The sequence below is a fragment of the Branchiostoma belcheri genome, unplaced genomic scaffold, assembly GCF_001625305.1.
Source record: "Branchiostoma belcheri isolate BF01 breed outbred unplaced genomic scaffold, Haploidv18h27 scaffold39, whole genome shotgun sequence".
NCBI classification, from domain to species: domain Eukaryota; kingdom Metazoa; phylum Chordata; class Leptocardii; order Amphioxiformes; family Branchiostomatidae; genus Branchiostoma; species Branchiostoma belcheri.
Window position 1 is genome coordinate 860,461 of NW_017804009.1, and position 13,041 is coordinate 873,501.

The following is a 13,041-nucleotide window of genomic DNA, read 5'->3' on the forward strand; positions in this document are numbered from 1 at the left end:
TTCCAACTTATTTTTCTGCCGTCACCAACTGGTGCAAACAAACGCATGAACGGACAACAGACACACTCATTTTCACCCGAGTAAAGTGAGGAAATTCGTGTAAAGTGCCTTTCCAAGGGGCACAACATCGGTGGCATTGCAGGATTCGAGCTCGGGACCTCTTGGTTCCGAGCCGAACGCTCTGCCGTTACGCAACACGACCCCATGTTTATTGTCTTTGCAGCCACAGAAAGATCTGCTTGGAGATTAGAGGGTAGTAGAGTATAGATACAGCTGACTTACCCTTACTGGGATAGTTTAGGACGTCTGGCCAGCATGGAGCCATCCTCTTGGCCATGGAGTAGGACGGGCCTTTCTTACAGTTAGCGTCTGTGATGGTGTGGTCTGTAGGGCTGGGACGGGTCTCGGCTGGCAGGAAAAGGCGAGTAGAGGTAAATAAGTAGCCTCTACCAGGCTTCGGAAAGCGGCTGGAAAGAGTAGAAATCCGCCAAATAGAGAGATATCATGCCAGAGGAGTTGGTCTGCTGGAGAGAACAGTTTGCCGCTCCAAATTGTACTCTCTAGCGGCCCAACTCCCTCGGCATGTTATCTCTCTATTTGACCGATTTCTACTCTGTTCTGCCGCCTCTCGAAGCCTTGCAGAGGCTAGTAAATAAGCGTTATGCCATCCTCTGGGAACCACAAAACTGAGCGTGTGAATAAAAAGTTTGGCAAGAAAGAAAAGTTGCCTTCATTATGAAATCTACGTGGTCACGAAGGTTGAACAAATGACTAAACACACAGAGTATGATGTGGTGAATAATAGACACTTCATTTTCATCACATTTTCTTCTGTTTATGCTTTTGGAGTTGATTTTCGCATTGTACGAATATTTTTTTTGCGACTTACGGCATATACTTGCTCATTTTGCAGCTGCTTTGTACAATTTACAGTATGGTGGAAAGCTTTCTTTCTTTTCAAAACGGACGAAAATCCTGCGCGCGCGGATGTCATCCATATAATCAAATCAACATGGCGTTAGCTCTGTCCTTGGTGCTGAAATGGGCATCACTAACACCTCGTTTAAATGATTGCATGCATAATAGGTGATTATTTGCTGCATCTTTCTCAAACAAAATTAAGTTTGGCAATGTCTCTTGTTACAATTAGATACTGGGCATGGATCTGACAATAAAAACTCATTATAATTCTCTATCTAGCACATGAAAGCTCATCTGTGTTGGTGCAAGTCATTATGAAGAAAATACTAAACTGTATGGTGGAAAGCTTTCTTTCTTTTCAAAACGGACGAAAATCATGCGCGCGCGGATGTCATCCATATAATTAAATCAACTAGCTCTGTCCTTGGTGCTGAAATGGGCATCACTAACACCTCGTTTAAATGATTGCATGCATAATAGGTGATTATTTGCTGCATCTTTCTCAAACAAAATTAAGTTTAGCAATTGTTGACGTAATGCTGTCAGATATACAGCTAGCTATTCGTAGAAAAAAATGTACCTTTGGGCTCGAACCAGCGGTACGTGAGCTGTGCCGTCGGGGCCAGGTGCCACTGCTCCCGAGGGGCATAGGTGTTGGGACTCGGTGTGTAATACTCTGTAAAAAGGCGGGAAGAAACAGTAGGATTGCACCATTGCATTGTCTCTTGTTACAATTAAATCTTGGGCATGAATCTGCCAATAAAAACTCATTATAATTCTCTACCTATCATATGAAAGCTAATCTGTGTTGGTGAATGTCATCATGAAGAAAATACTAAAATGTATCTCCAACACTGGAATGAAATTGGGACTTGCCCCAAATTTTCGGCTGACTTTCGGCCGTCAACCTTGTTCACGGAATGGGCCCGTCTACGTTTGGAAAGTGACGTCAGAGACACGTGACCGGGTCATACGTGCCAGATAACTTGTGTCGCCCCCCGTCTCTGTTCCAAGAGCAGGGGGGTCCATTCCGTGAACAAGATTGACAGAGTCAGCCCAAAATTTGGGTAAGTCCCAAAAAGGGCCAACTCGAGCTCATTCTAATGTTGGAGACAAAGTTGTGTCTTTTCGACTCTATACTTTAAGCGAATTCCGTAGCGTGACGTAGCATTGGTGACTCACTCTTCTTGATGTCATGCCTGCTGCGTAGTGACGTAGACACCCCCGTGCCCACCGTGGTGCCCAGGTTGTAACTGTTGGGAGGAGGCGCCTCCTTCCCCGGTACAGGAGTCAGGTCAGGCAGCCGCTGGGCGAGAGAGTAACACGGCATGCACCGGGCGTCTCTCACGGTGTACTCTGCCGGACCTGCACGTTATAATTACCACAAGAATTGTTCAAGTCCCAACACTCTATGTGTTAAAAGGCCTCACTAGTGTACTTTTCTTCCAGCTCTTCTAGCTCTGATTGGCAGTTATGCTTTCGCCAATCAGATAAAGAAGATCACTATGTAATCCTTGTGTTCCTAGATCATATTAAACCTGGTTAGATTTAGCATAAGGATTATTGGTTAGCATTATTCAATGTCTCTCTTTGGATGGTGGCGCAATGTGGCGCAATGTTATGTCAATCCATTGTGTTCATATGTTAATTGTATTTTGTTGTGTGGCGCTGTAAAATAAGTTTAAAAACTTGAGTGCAGCGCCACACTGTCCTTATTATTGTATTGTTATATATATGCATGTATGTTGACGAATAAAAAACCTGTTTTGCGAGAGGAGTGAAGGAAGGCATCAGGGCATACCAACCTTCTAAACCTTGACGGGGGGCGGTACAGACTTCCGACTTTTGACCCCGTGCTGATTTCACACATGGGAAAAATTACAAGTCTACAGGACTCGGGTCAAAAAGCTGTTCGCAAAGTCCGCTTCCTCAATTTTCTTGAGTTGTGGAGAACAGTTTAACCTTCATTATATTACCACAAGAATGTTAGAATATGGTGGCTTTATTCGGTGGTTATAGCAACTGATAAGGCTTTATCACACCATATTCACCTCGGGGCGGGTCATTAACCCTTAATTATGTTACCACAAGAATGTTAGAATATGAATACAAGTTGTGAGCACGTGAGAATGATATATTGCGGTACATATTTTTGGAGATGTCAAATATACGTCAGAATAATTCAATGCTGGTAAAATTTTGCTTTAAGAAAAAAAATGAAATCATGACTAGAAAGGTAACATTTGCAAAACAAATGCATAATGTTTACCTTCACATATGCTCTGTTAGTTCTTACTCAAACACATTCATATATATATGATCAGACAGGAGTCTAAATCCTTCCTGCTATAAAATTGCAACATGATGTAACCCAACACTAGTTACCATGGTCACAGCCGCCTGCTTCAGGTCATTGATCTTTTTGGTTTGGAGAAGAAGAGGAAGCATAGCAAAAACAATATGTTTTTCTTCGGTAAACATAAAATTGAAGAATTAAGAGCGGCACCTACCTGGTCCGTCGGGGAACCTCTGTGCGATAGCCTGGCCCATGGAAGGTTTGGGTCCGCGGCCCCAGTACCGGGAGTTGGGACGGTAACTCAGACCCGGGGTCTTGAATCCTACAGAATTAATAGATAGAAGATATCATAAATAGAATCTTTAAAATTAGCCTGGTATCCAGCCTTGTTAGCTTTAGTCCGCTACCCAAGATCCGCTGTTGGCGGGGAGCGGATCTTGGGTAGCTGACTAAAGCTAACAAGGCTGGATACCAGGCTACTTTAAAATAGGTAAATACATAAAATGTATGGCATATATATTTTTCTCCTTTTGCAGCTGCTTTGTACGATTTACTGTACAGTTGAAAACGTTTTTTGGAAGCGAACGAAAATTCATGCGCGCGCGGATGTCATCCATATTATCAAATCAACATGGCGTTAGCTCTGTCCTTGGTGCTGATATGGGCATCACTAACACTACTGAAGTGTAATCTTCAGTACAGTATGATCGAAAACTACTTTTATGGGAATGAACGAAAATTCATGCACGCGCGGATGTCATCCATATAATCAAATCCACATGGCCCGGTGTGTATTGTGTGTATATATAGATGAGATGGTTCACCTTACCTAGCCTCTACCAGGCTACGGGAGCGGCTGGAAAGAATAGAAATTGGCCAAATAGAGAGAAACATGCCGACGGAGTTGGTTCGCTAGAGATCGAGAGTACATTCGCTAGAGCTGTTTAGTTGGCCAATAGACCGATCCCGAATGTCCATCACAATTAGAAGTTCACCCAATGAGAGAAGGGCAATTAGCGGTTCGACCAATGAGAGAGTGGCTGCATGTCCGTCAAATATTTGCATTTCTATGTTCTGACGGAGGTGGACGGGGCTTCAGGATCGGTCTATTTCTATTCTTCCCAGCCGCCTCCCGACGCCTGCTAGAGGCTACACCCTACCGTGAGTGTCTACAGGCTGAACACGCAGGTCGGGGTACCCGGGGTTGACACCGTGAGGCCGGCGGGACTGGATACCGAACTTCGGGCCCTTAGTGCCGGTCTCCCGACAGCGCACCACGTAAGTAGCCGGGCCTAGACTACAGGTGACATGTTTGTCGGCTGGAAAACAAAAAAATACGAAATAAGCAATAAACTAGAAAGGCAACATCTGCAAAGCAAATGTTTTCCTTCTGTGAAGGTAAACATAATAACGCACTCAAGGAAATAAAACAAGGAAAACGATCGTCCGATTTCGACGTCAAGAATGAACCTACTCATACAGCTGAACAACTTAAGCGAGTCACAAGAAATGGGAAAATGGGAAATAGGACGATTCTAAACACGCGATTTCGACGTTAACAACTGCTTTCTCTCAATGAATTTGTCAATACATAGATATCCTTTTCAATTGTATACAATATAAGCTTCCTAGTTTAAGATATTTGTTTGATAATACATATTCCTCATGCAACTCGATAAACCGTCCATTTGTTCTTACATCTACAGCTGTCTTCAGAATTCGAAGTGAAAGGAAGCTGAACTTGTACATATTTAGTATGCTATAGATGTAGTAACATACCAGACTTGTATCACTGTTTTTGTATGTACATAGAATTTTATCCCCATGACCTGTACATAGCTTCTCATGGCATAAAGTTACGGGGCAGGTTCGAAGTCAATCAAGAAGAAGATGATGAAGATATAGTGGTGACAACGCACGTTTGACGTCGTACGGGTACGTCCGTCCCTTCTCCTTCAGTGTGATGGTCCGGCGTTTCCACACCAGGTCCTGTTTCGTGTCGTAGTCGGCCGGACATGGGCCTAGGAGAAAATGATAAGGCCAAACTATGCAATCTGCTATTTTTGTAGTCTGGGTGCCAGCCTCCGTAGTTTTCGTCGCTGTCTACCACGGAGTTATCGACATTAGGGAGTCGGCGGAAACTACGGACTATGGCAGCTAGCCTCTACCAGGCTTGGGCGGGTGCAAAATGTTCTTTTTAGTGGACCAACTCGAGCTCCCTGGCATATCATCCCTCTCTATTTTCTCTAATTTCTACTCTTTCCAGTCGCCTCCTGAAGCCTGGTAGAGGCTAGATGGCACCCAGGCTATAGTTTCTGGAAACACCTCACAATTTTGTACTGTCAAACAAGCCGCTAGGGGGTCCAAACTAATGTCACTTGTTCCTGAGCAAAAGAGATATTTACCATCCAAACTTCCAAACACACACACACACACACACACACACACACACACACACACACACACACACACACACACACACACATATATATATATACACACACACACACACAAACGCTTTGAAAAACATAACCTTCCTGGCAAAGGTAAAAACTAAATGCAGAGAATGTGCATACTGTCTGCTTCTTCATGGTGTCTCTGTTTTCCGGAGACGGAGTACTGTGGCGCCTGTGGTTTGGTCAGGTCAACCTTTGGACTATAGTCAGCGGGACCGGGCTGGCAGTCTGACAGGGACCCCACAAAGAAGATAGAAAGAGAGTGATGGGATAAGTGATTGAATAAGAACGCAATAGCTCTTGCAAATATATTTAGGCCTAAAACTGATGCGAGCGCGCGTGTGAATGACAAAAAAATGTTACCTTCATTATGAAATCTACGAGGTAATGAAGGTTGAACAAATGACTACTTGAACACAGAGTATGGTATGGTGAATAATAGACTTCTGGGATTCTCTCGTATTTTCATAGTACAATCAACTGCAAAATGACAATTATACTAATTGCAATACTTACCCAGTTGTGTGTAGGGTAGCTGGCCGTCCGGTGGCACGTACGTACCCATAGGAGTCCGTCTGCCTCCTATACCCAACAGAAAGTCATGCATGTAATAACAGTATATGTACACAACCGTGCATTTCCTTTACAGGTGCCAAATGCAGTTTGGGCTTGAAAACCAGATTTTTCAATGACAACATTCTCCAAATTGGCCAAATATAGACTATATAAATATCTGTCTTAGACAAACTGTATAAAGGTATACTAAAAAGAAGAAGAGATATTCTCATGTCTACCAGTAATGATCACACAATAGGAAAACTATGTGAATTCATCTCCAGTTGCTTTAAAAAGATAGAAGATGTTAAAGACCTGGATTAGATAGAATTTATTCTCTAGTAATCCCCAAGACTATAGATTAGATAGAATGTACTAGTATTCTCTAGTAATTCCCAAGACTTTTAGGCTATTCTTTTATCCTACTACCCTATGTATCATGTTACTCAATATGATGTACATGTAACATCACACTCTGATATATGCATTTAGCCCCATGGGCATGAACACACAAATAAAGACTCAATGCTAGAAAGGTAACATTGCAAAGCAAATGCATAATGTTTACCTTCGCATTTGGTAACGGTCTGCTCTGTTAATTCTTACTCAAACACATTCATATATATGGTCAGACAGGAGTATAAATCCCTCCTGCTGTAGAGTTGCAACATGATGTAAACCAACACCAGTTACCATGCATATGGTTCAGGTCACTGGCCTTGTTTGTTTGGAGAAGAAGAAACAGGGCAAAAACAATATATTTTCCTTCGGTGAACATAATAATTAAGAAGCATCGTTACCATCTCTGTTGGCCTTCTTCCACTTCGGTTCCTGTGCGTCTTTGTCTCCATCGTCTAACGACGGTTCGTCCGGCTTACTGGTGCCGAAAAGAGCGGCCACGTTTCCCCACATCTTGTCTTTGACAACAACAGTACGTAGAACACAACACTGCAAACCTATACTAGCAACGTCACCACAACAGTAGAGACAACGTCACATGCAGGCTTTGTGTTGTACGTCTGTTCCTTTTGTTCTATAGAACGTATCCTTTTATTACACTGGCATCTCGCTATCTATCACCATTGATTGAGTTTGACTGATTCTTTTAGTGTGGTCGCCTAGTAGTCTCTACCAGACTAACTACGCTGGCTATATATAGGAGAATATTTGCCAGGCCACCTTGTAGGTTTGATTGGCCGCGGAGGGAAAGAAGAAACTACCTCCCCGCGGCCGGACTCCCTTGGCCAATTTTACTCTCTTTTTTTTGCCGAATTCTACGATCCATATTCCCGTAGAAAGGCCTAGTGGAGGCTAGTGGCCTAGTACGTAATGCATCTTTCATACCTACTGGTATTGCGTAAGTTGTATCGTGTGGCGTAACGACAGGGTGCTCGAGTCGGAACCAAGAGGTCCGGAGTTCGAATCCTACCATGTCGCCGATCTTTTGACCTTGGGAAAGGCGCTTGCCACGACTTTCCTCACTTAACTCAGGTGAAGATGAATATTGTCTATTGTCCTCTGCGTTGGCGGCGGCATAAAAATAAATTTAGGTGTGCCGTCACCATGTCTTATGTTGAATGTTGGAATAAAAAAAAGCTAAGCTTTATATTAATATTGTTGCTCCTTGGTTGCTTCAAGTAAGTTGTTCTTGGTTTACCCATAAACAGACACATGTACATGTACTAGTGAATTGTATATGCCGAAGTACATTGACCAACAACAACAACCAAATGTAATAAACCCTTTAGAATGTGTATATTGTGTGAATGGTAGCAAAAAGTGACCAAATCTATACCTCGGGTCAGGCCTATAGTACTACATGTAGTAGCCTCCGGGAGACGGCTGGAAAGAGTAGACCAAATAGACAGATAACATACGAGTGGAGTTGGTCCGTTAGAGAGTACATTGTGGGTCGCAAAATGTACCCTCTCTGACCGGCTAACTCCCCTGGTATACTATTCCTTTTGTTTTCGTGAATTTCTACTATTTTTCCAGGGATCCGCAGTGCCTGGTAGAGGCTAGGCATATATAAGGGTCATTGGCTTTTGCGGTATGTAACCGGGTTGTCCTCGAAGGATCTGCAACTGTTTTCCGTCAGCTTCCAGCGACATAGCTGGGATGGCCAAAATAATGGTAGTTATTCTTTTTTTTTTTGCTTTCCTTCTTTCAATGAGGTTCCCTTCATCATATTGCCTTGGTGTCTTTTTTCCACTTTTTTTGGTGTTTGAGACCTTTGAAAATTGGAGATACAACATGTCAGACACATATATTGTGTGCACCTGTCTTGGTTTCAAATTTGCGGGCTAAAAAGCTTCTTTATGCGACACAATACCTTTGCTGGTATTATATTGCAGTAACTAGAGGAAACCTATGACATTGGATACCGAGAAAACCGCAAATTGAATGAATGAATGACCTCATCCTTTCACATCCTGAGTTGCGTCACCTAACAACCACCTTCTAACCGCAAACCAGACAGTGTCGTCTGACATGGATTGCATCGTCCCCAAAAAGGCGCGAAAAAAAATCGTCCCAAAAAGGAGCGAAATTGTTCTGTCTTGAGGAAATCTCGCAAAATGGAGCTGCTACACCAATGAATAGACTTTTTAGATTTCTTTTGATAGCCTCACACGAGCCAATGGCAGCCAGTGGCTCTTACCTGTGTGACAGTCACGTGCTAAATTTCGGATCTTTCCATATATGGAAGTGAAGTGCAAGGCGGCACAACGCAAATGGTGCAGCATTCAAATATTCCATATCGACATAAATGAAAACCAGTAGATAATTTTGTTTACGAAAATACAATATATATTTATGAAGTTAGACAGGCTTGAATTTTTAGCATGAATATTGGAGCTTTATGGTTGTTTTAATGTTGGAAGGTGGGTTTTGCGTTTTGTGGCGGTGCAGCTGGAATGTTAGCCCCTCCCCTTTCCGGTCGGACAGTGACGTTACCCGTGCCTGAAATAGCAGCGGGCCGGGACAACACGAGCAGACGGGCAGAGACACTGGGCAGGGCCGGGCACGTCAGACAGGCCAGCCGCCGGGAGTGATTCACCGTGTTTTGGGGCCGACTGGGAAGCTTCCTTCAACACAGGATACCGTTAAAATCTGGCCTGACGTTATCAGAGAGGGCAGGAGAGAGGCTCGGGACACCATGTCGCAATTTCGAGCACGCTGATATCGATTTTTGAAACCACGAGAGAAATTTCGTAGCGCTGCTGCGTGTGTGTGTGTGTGACGGCGACTGTCAAGGTTTTTGCAGACTGTTATACAGTATTTTTCTGGGACAGCCATGGAGACCGTGATTTCTTCGGGAGGACAGCGGCACAACTTGAAGCAGAGGTTCTCGGTGTTGCAGAACCTCGGCCAGGGAACATACGGGAAGGTCAAACTGGCAGAGGAAAAGAAGAAGGGAAAGAAGGTGGGTGGTCGCCTGGCTTGGTTCTGTCTATGTCTCGTGAGAATACAAAGGACACAAATATTATTCCAACCTTTCCTGTGAAAAAAAGGTCACTGTTCTGTGAACTTCTGTCTGTACATAGCATTCTCTTCTTGTTCGTGGTCTTAATTTTTATATTTGAGAAAAATACTGACTGAAACGTTACCTAGGTTTATATGACATACGGAAACGCAACACGGGGTTTTGTCAGTGTATTTATTTGTCCTCCCCATGCCACAGTGAAAAGCTTACATTCCAGTACCCCTTGGGGACGTTTTGGCGTATTGACCACCAGATTGAAGCATGACCACACATTATATACGGGTACTAAATACTCCAGTAACGAACCTACAGTTTATGACACTTAATTGTGTACAAGTAGGTAAGAATTTGTGTATTCAGGTGTTGTAGGGAGGGCCACGAATAAACGAAACAACAAGGTGCGAAACACACCAACAAAAGGCAAATTTTGGTTTGATGCCAACCTTTCTCAGAAGTATGGGCACTTGATTCACTAAGTGTCTTTCCATTTTCTAGCGTAGGGTGTTTTCAACTGGTTTGAAATATTTTTAGAAATCAGTGGGCGACAGAGCACACAAAGTGTTATCAAGTGTTAAATCAAATGATTTTAGCTTGAGACTTGTTGAGTGCATTTTAAAAATTTAAACTAAATTTATTGTTGCCAAATGTTCAAATCATAGAAAATACAGTTCAAATCAGAAGAATATTTAGAGTATGTATTGTCCTCTTTATAAAAAGAAATTGAGGAATAGAAACTCGGGAGTAGAAAGTTTATGTAGTAAACATGGTTACACAGGTAGCAAATTTGGACAATGGCCCTTGTTTCGATGAGTCAACTCACCTGGTTTGGGTAAGCAGGATTTCAGAAGGGAACTTCCAGTTTCAGGTAACACTACTCTCCAAGAAGAGGTTTGTGTTTTGTTGGCTTATTTACGGTGTGTTTTTAGGCTTTTTTATCGGGCTTTATTTTTATTCCAGTGCAAAAAAAGAAATCCTAGTAAAAAGAGCCAAAAACGTCCTAAATGAACCAAAACGGTTAACCTCTGCTTGGATAGTATTTAACGTTGCCCTTCCCAACCTACGAATGTTCAACAAAGTCTGCCAAGGTTTTCTTCATTAACATTACCAGTTTTCTGAAATTACAGCTGAGTGAAAGTTGTTTTTATGCTCTCACTGGAACTATTAGTATTAAATATGCCTGTAGTTGTTCTACAAACATAGATGCCACGCATCCTGAATAGTTGGCAACAATTCTTTCGTACCTGTAAACAACTGGGATGATGAAAAAAATGCAAACAAAAAAACTACGTTTTAAATTATAAATCCTCTCTAAAAGTGTTTTGGAATGGTAAGATTTGGGATAATGAATGCCTAAACCCACCCTAGAATGCGTGCATGATAATGTTTTAAGCCTCTCCGGACCTACCAGATTGAAATCTTAATCCACGGATATTTTCCACAGTCACTTTTTCGAAAGACTACGTGACGTACGAGCGACAACTACCATGGCTACCGCCGACAATTCACAAATAGAATCCGCAGAAACATTCGCGACAATTTAATCTCTTTTAGTTGGTGTTGACAAAGAGTCTGTCGGCGAACAGTTTACTGTTGTTATTTGTTGTAAATCCTGTTGTGTGGTAGTTTGGACTTGGGATCAGGGGCCGTTTATTACATTATGCCCTGTTAGAGCAGGAGTGTGACCCGTTTTCTCAGACAGCATTCCGCACATTCCACATGTGTGAGGCTGTTTCAGTGTTTGCCTAACCTGTAGGTAGATGTACTGTATGTACTGTATATCACGATTTTTTTTGCGAAACTTTTCTATTCAAAACTTATCATTAGGCCACACAAATTTGATTTGTTGTTTCTCGGATTCGCCCTGTCCATTTTTTTCTGATTGCAAAAAAAAAAAATTTTGTTGTTCTAAATCAACTGCAAAATGCTCAATGAAAGACATATTTTAGCCCCAACGGTTGAAGAAAGTCCTTTTCCTCCTAGTTATTAAAGTTTTTTAATGTAACACTAACAGTGCAATTTTGTTTCATTAAAAGTTCAAAATCTATTGTTTTAATTATAAACCTGCCTGGTATGTTCACTTTATCAAAGTTTATGCAAATTAATATGGCTGATCAGGGCTCGAAATTAACATTGTCCTAGTGTCAAATGACACTAAATTTTCAGCTTGGGACAATTCAAATTACGTTTCGGGACAATTTTGGGGCAATTGGAAAATTCTAAGACCATCCACGTCATTTCGGAACGCGATCCATCCATCCTGCTGCAGACTGCTGGCAGCCTATAAATATATAATACTCTGACAAACATTTAAATTTGACCAATCAGGGATTCCAAATATCAGGGACGGTGCCATGCCCATGATATTATCATGTATTTCCCTACATTTACTAATAAAGTGGACTTCAAGTTGTACAAATTCAGTTGTTGTTTTCTTATTTTTGTCATCAACTTATTTCCTGAAAAGCAGGCTGGGACAGTCCATCTTCAGTTCGGGACAATTGAAATCTATGTTCGGGACAATTCTGGGACAATAGTGAAAAAAGTTAATTTCGAGGCCTGGCTGATATTGTAACAGTTCTGGCTATTTTGGGGTGCCTTGGTCTTTTTTTTTTATTTCACCCTGTCGCTCCATATTTTTTCTAAAAAAATCCGAGAAACAACAAATTAAATTGGTGTGGCCTAACCAGGAACAAATTTGCCGCACATGCTGCCACCGCGAATTTATCGTTCTGCGAACATGTCCGTTTTTATCAGACTGCAAACATTTGCTACCGCGAACATACAGTGATTTACGGTACCCAGACTCCACACACGTACTTACCACCAGTCTGCTACCTAGCGACAGGAAAGGCACTGTCACACAAATATTGTAAATGTCGCCTGCGACAAGTTTGCGCATGTTGTCTTCCGATATGGCCGAGTGGTCAGCGCAAACGATCAGGTGGTTTAACCCCTATATATGGCCATAGCGGAAAGCCACATGTATGTATGGCCCCCCCAGTCAACCATGCGTTTGTCATCCTCTTCTGAGAAGGCTGGAATTTGGGATGACGCATGTCACTCAAAAAGTGAGGATACCCGGCTGTCCAGCGAACAATGCCAGAGTTTGCTGAAGTATTTAGAAGATGTGTACACTTGCAAAACATCTCTTTTACACCTGCTTTTGTATACATGATGGGCAAATGTCTGTAGTATGTAGCCTCTACCAGGCTTGAGGGCGTGGCTGGAAAATAGTAGAAATCGGCCCAAAATAGTTGCAAAATAGAGAGATAACACGCCGAGGGAGTTTTAGCCATCCAGTTTACAGTTTGCCGGCCCACTGTAAACTG

At 42.4% G+C, this 13,041-nt stretch overlaps 2 protein-coding genes across 2 annotated transcripts in view; one reads left to right on the forward strand and one right to left on the reverse strand.

Annotated features, from left to right (window-relative positions):
* The window catches only part of LOC109476760, a 10,737-nt gene extending 3,483 nt beyond the window's left edge, over positions 1 to 7,254 (reverse strand). Inside the window, exons 1-9 of the mRNA XM_019777777.1 lie at positions 7,029 to 7,254; positions 6,190 to 6,255; positions 5,794 to 5,901; positions 5,137 to 5,238; positions 4,378 to 4,536; positions 3,432 to 3,539; positions 2,104 to 2,286; positions 1,502 to 1,597; positions 283 to 408 (exon numbers count right to left, since the gene is read on the reverse strand). Of these exons, the coding sequence (XP_019633336.1) occupies positions 283 to 408; positions 1,502 to 1,597; positions 2,104 to 2,286; positions 3,432 to 3,539; positions 4,378 to 4,536; positions 5,137 to 5,238; positions 5,794 to 5,901; positions 6,190 to 6,255; positions 7,029 to 7,140 (1,060 nt within the window). The 5' untranslated portion in view covers positions 7,141 to 7,254. The remainder of the gene's footprint in view (positions 1 to 282; positions 409 to 1,501; positions 1,598 to 2,103; positions 2,287 to 3,431; positions 3,540 to 4,377; positions 4,537 to 5,136; positions 5,239 to 5,793; positions 5,902 to 6,189; positions 6,256 to 7,028) is intronic.
* Positions 7,255 to 9,193: 1,939 nt separating this feature from the next.
* LOC109476751 (NUAK family SNF1-like kinase 1) overlaps positions 9,194 to 13,041 on the forward strand; it is a 31,859-nt gene continuing 28,011 nt past the window's right edge. Inside the window, exon 1 of the mRNA XM_019777761.1 lies at positions 9,194 to 9,652. Within this exon, the coding sequence (XP_019633320.1) occupies positions 9,524 to 9,652 (129 nt within the window). The 5' untranslated portion in view covers positions 9,194 to 9,523. The remainder of the gene's footprint in view (positions 9,653 to 13,041) is intronic.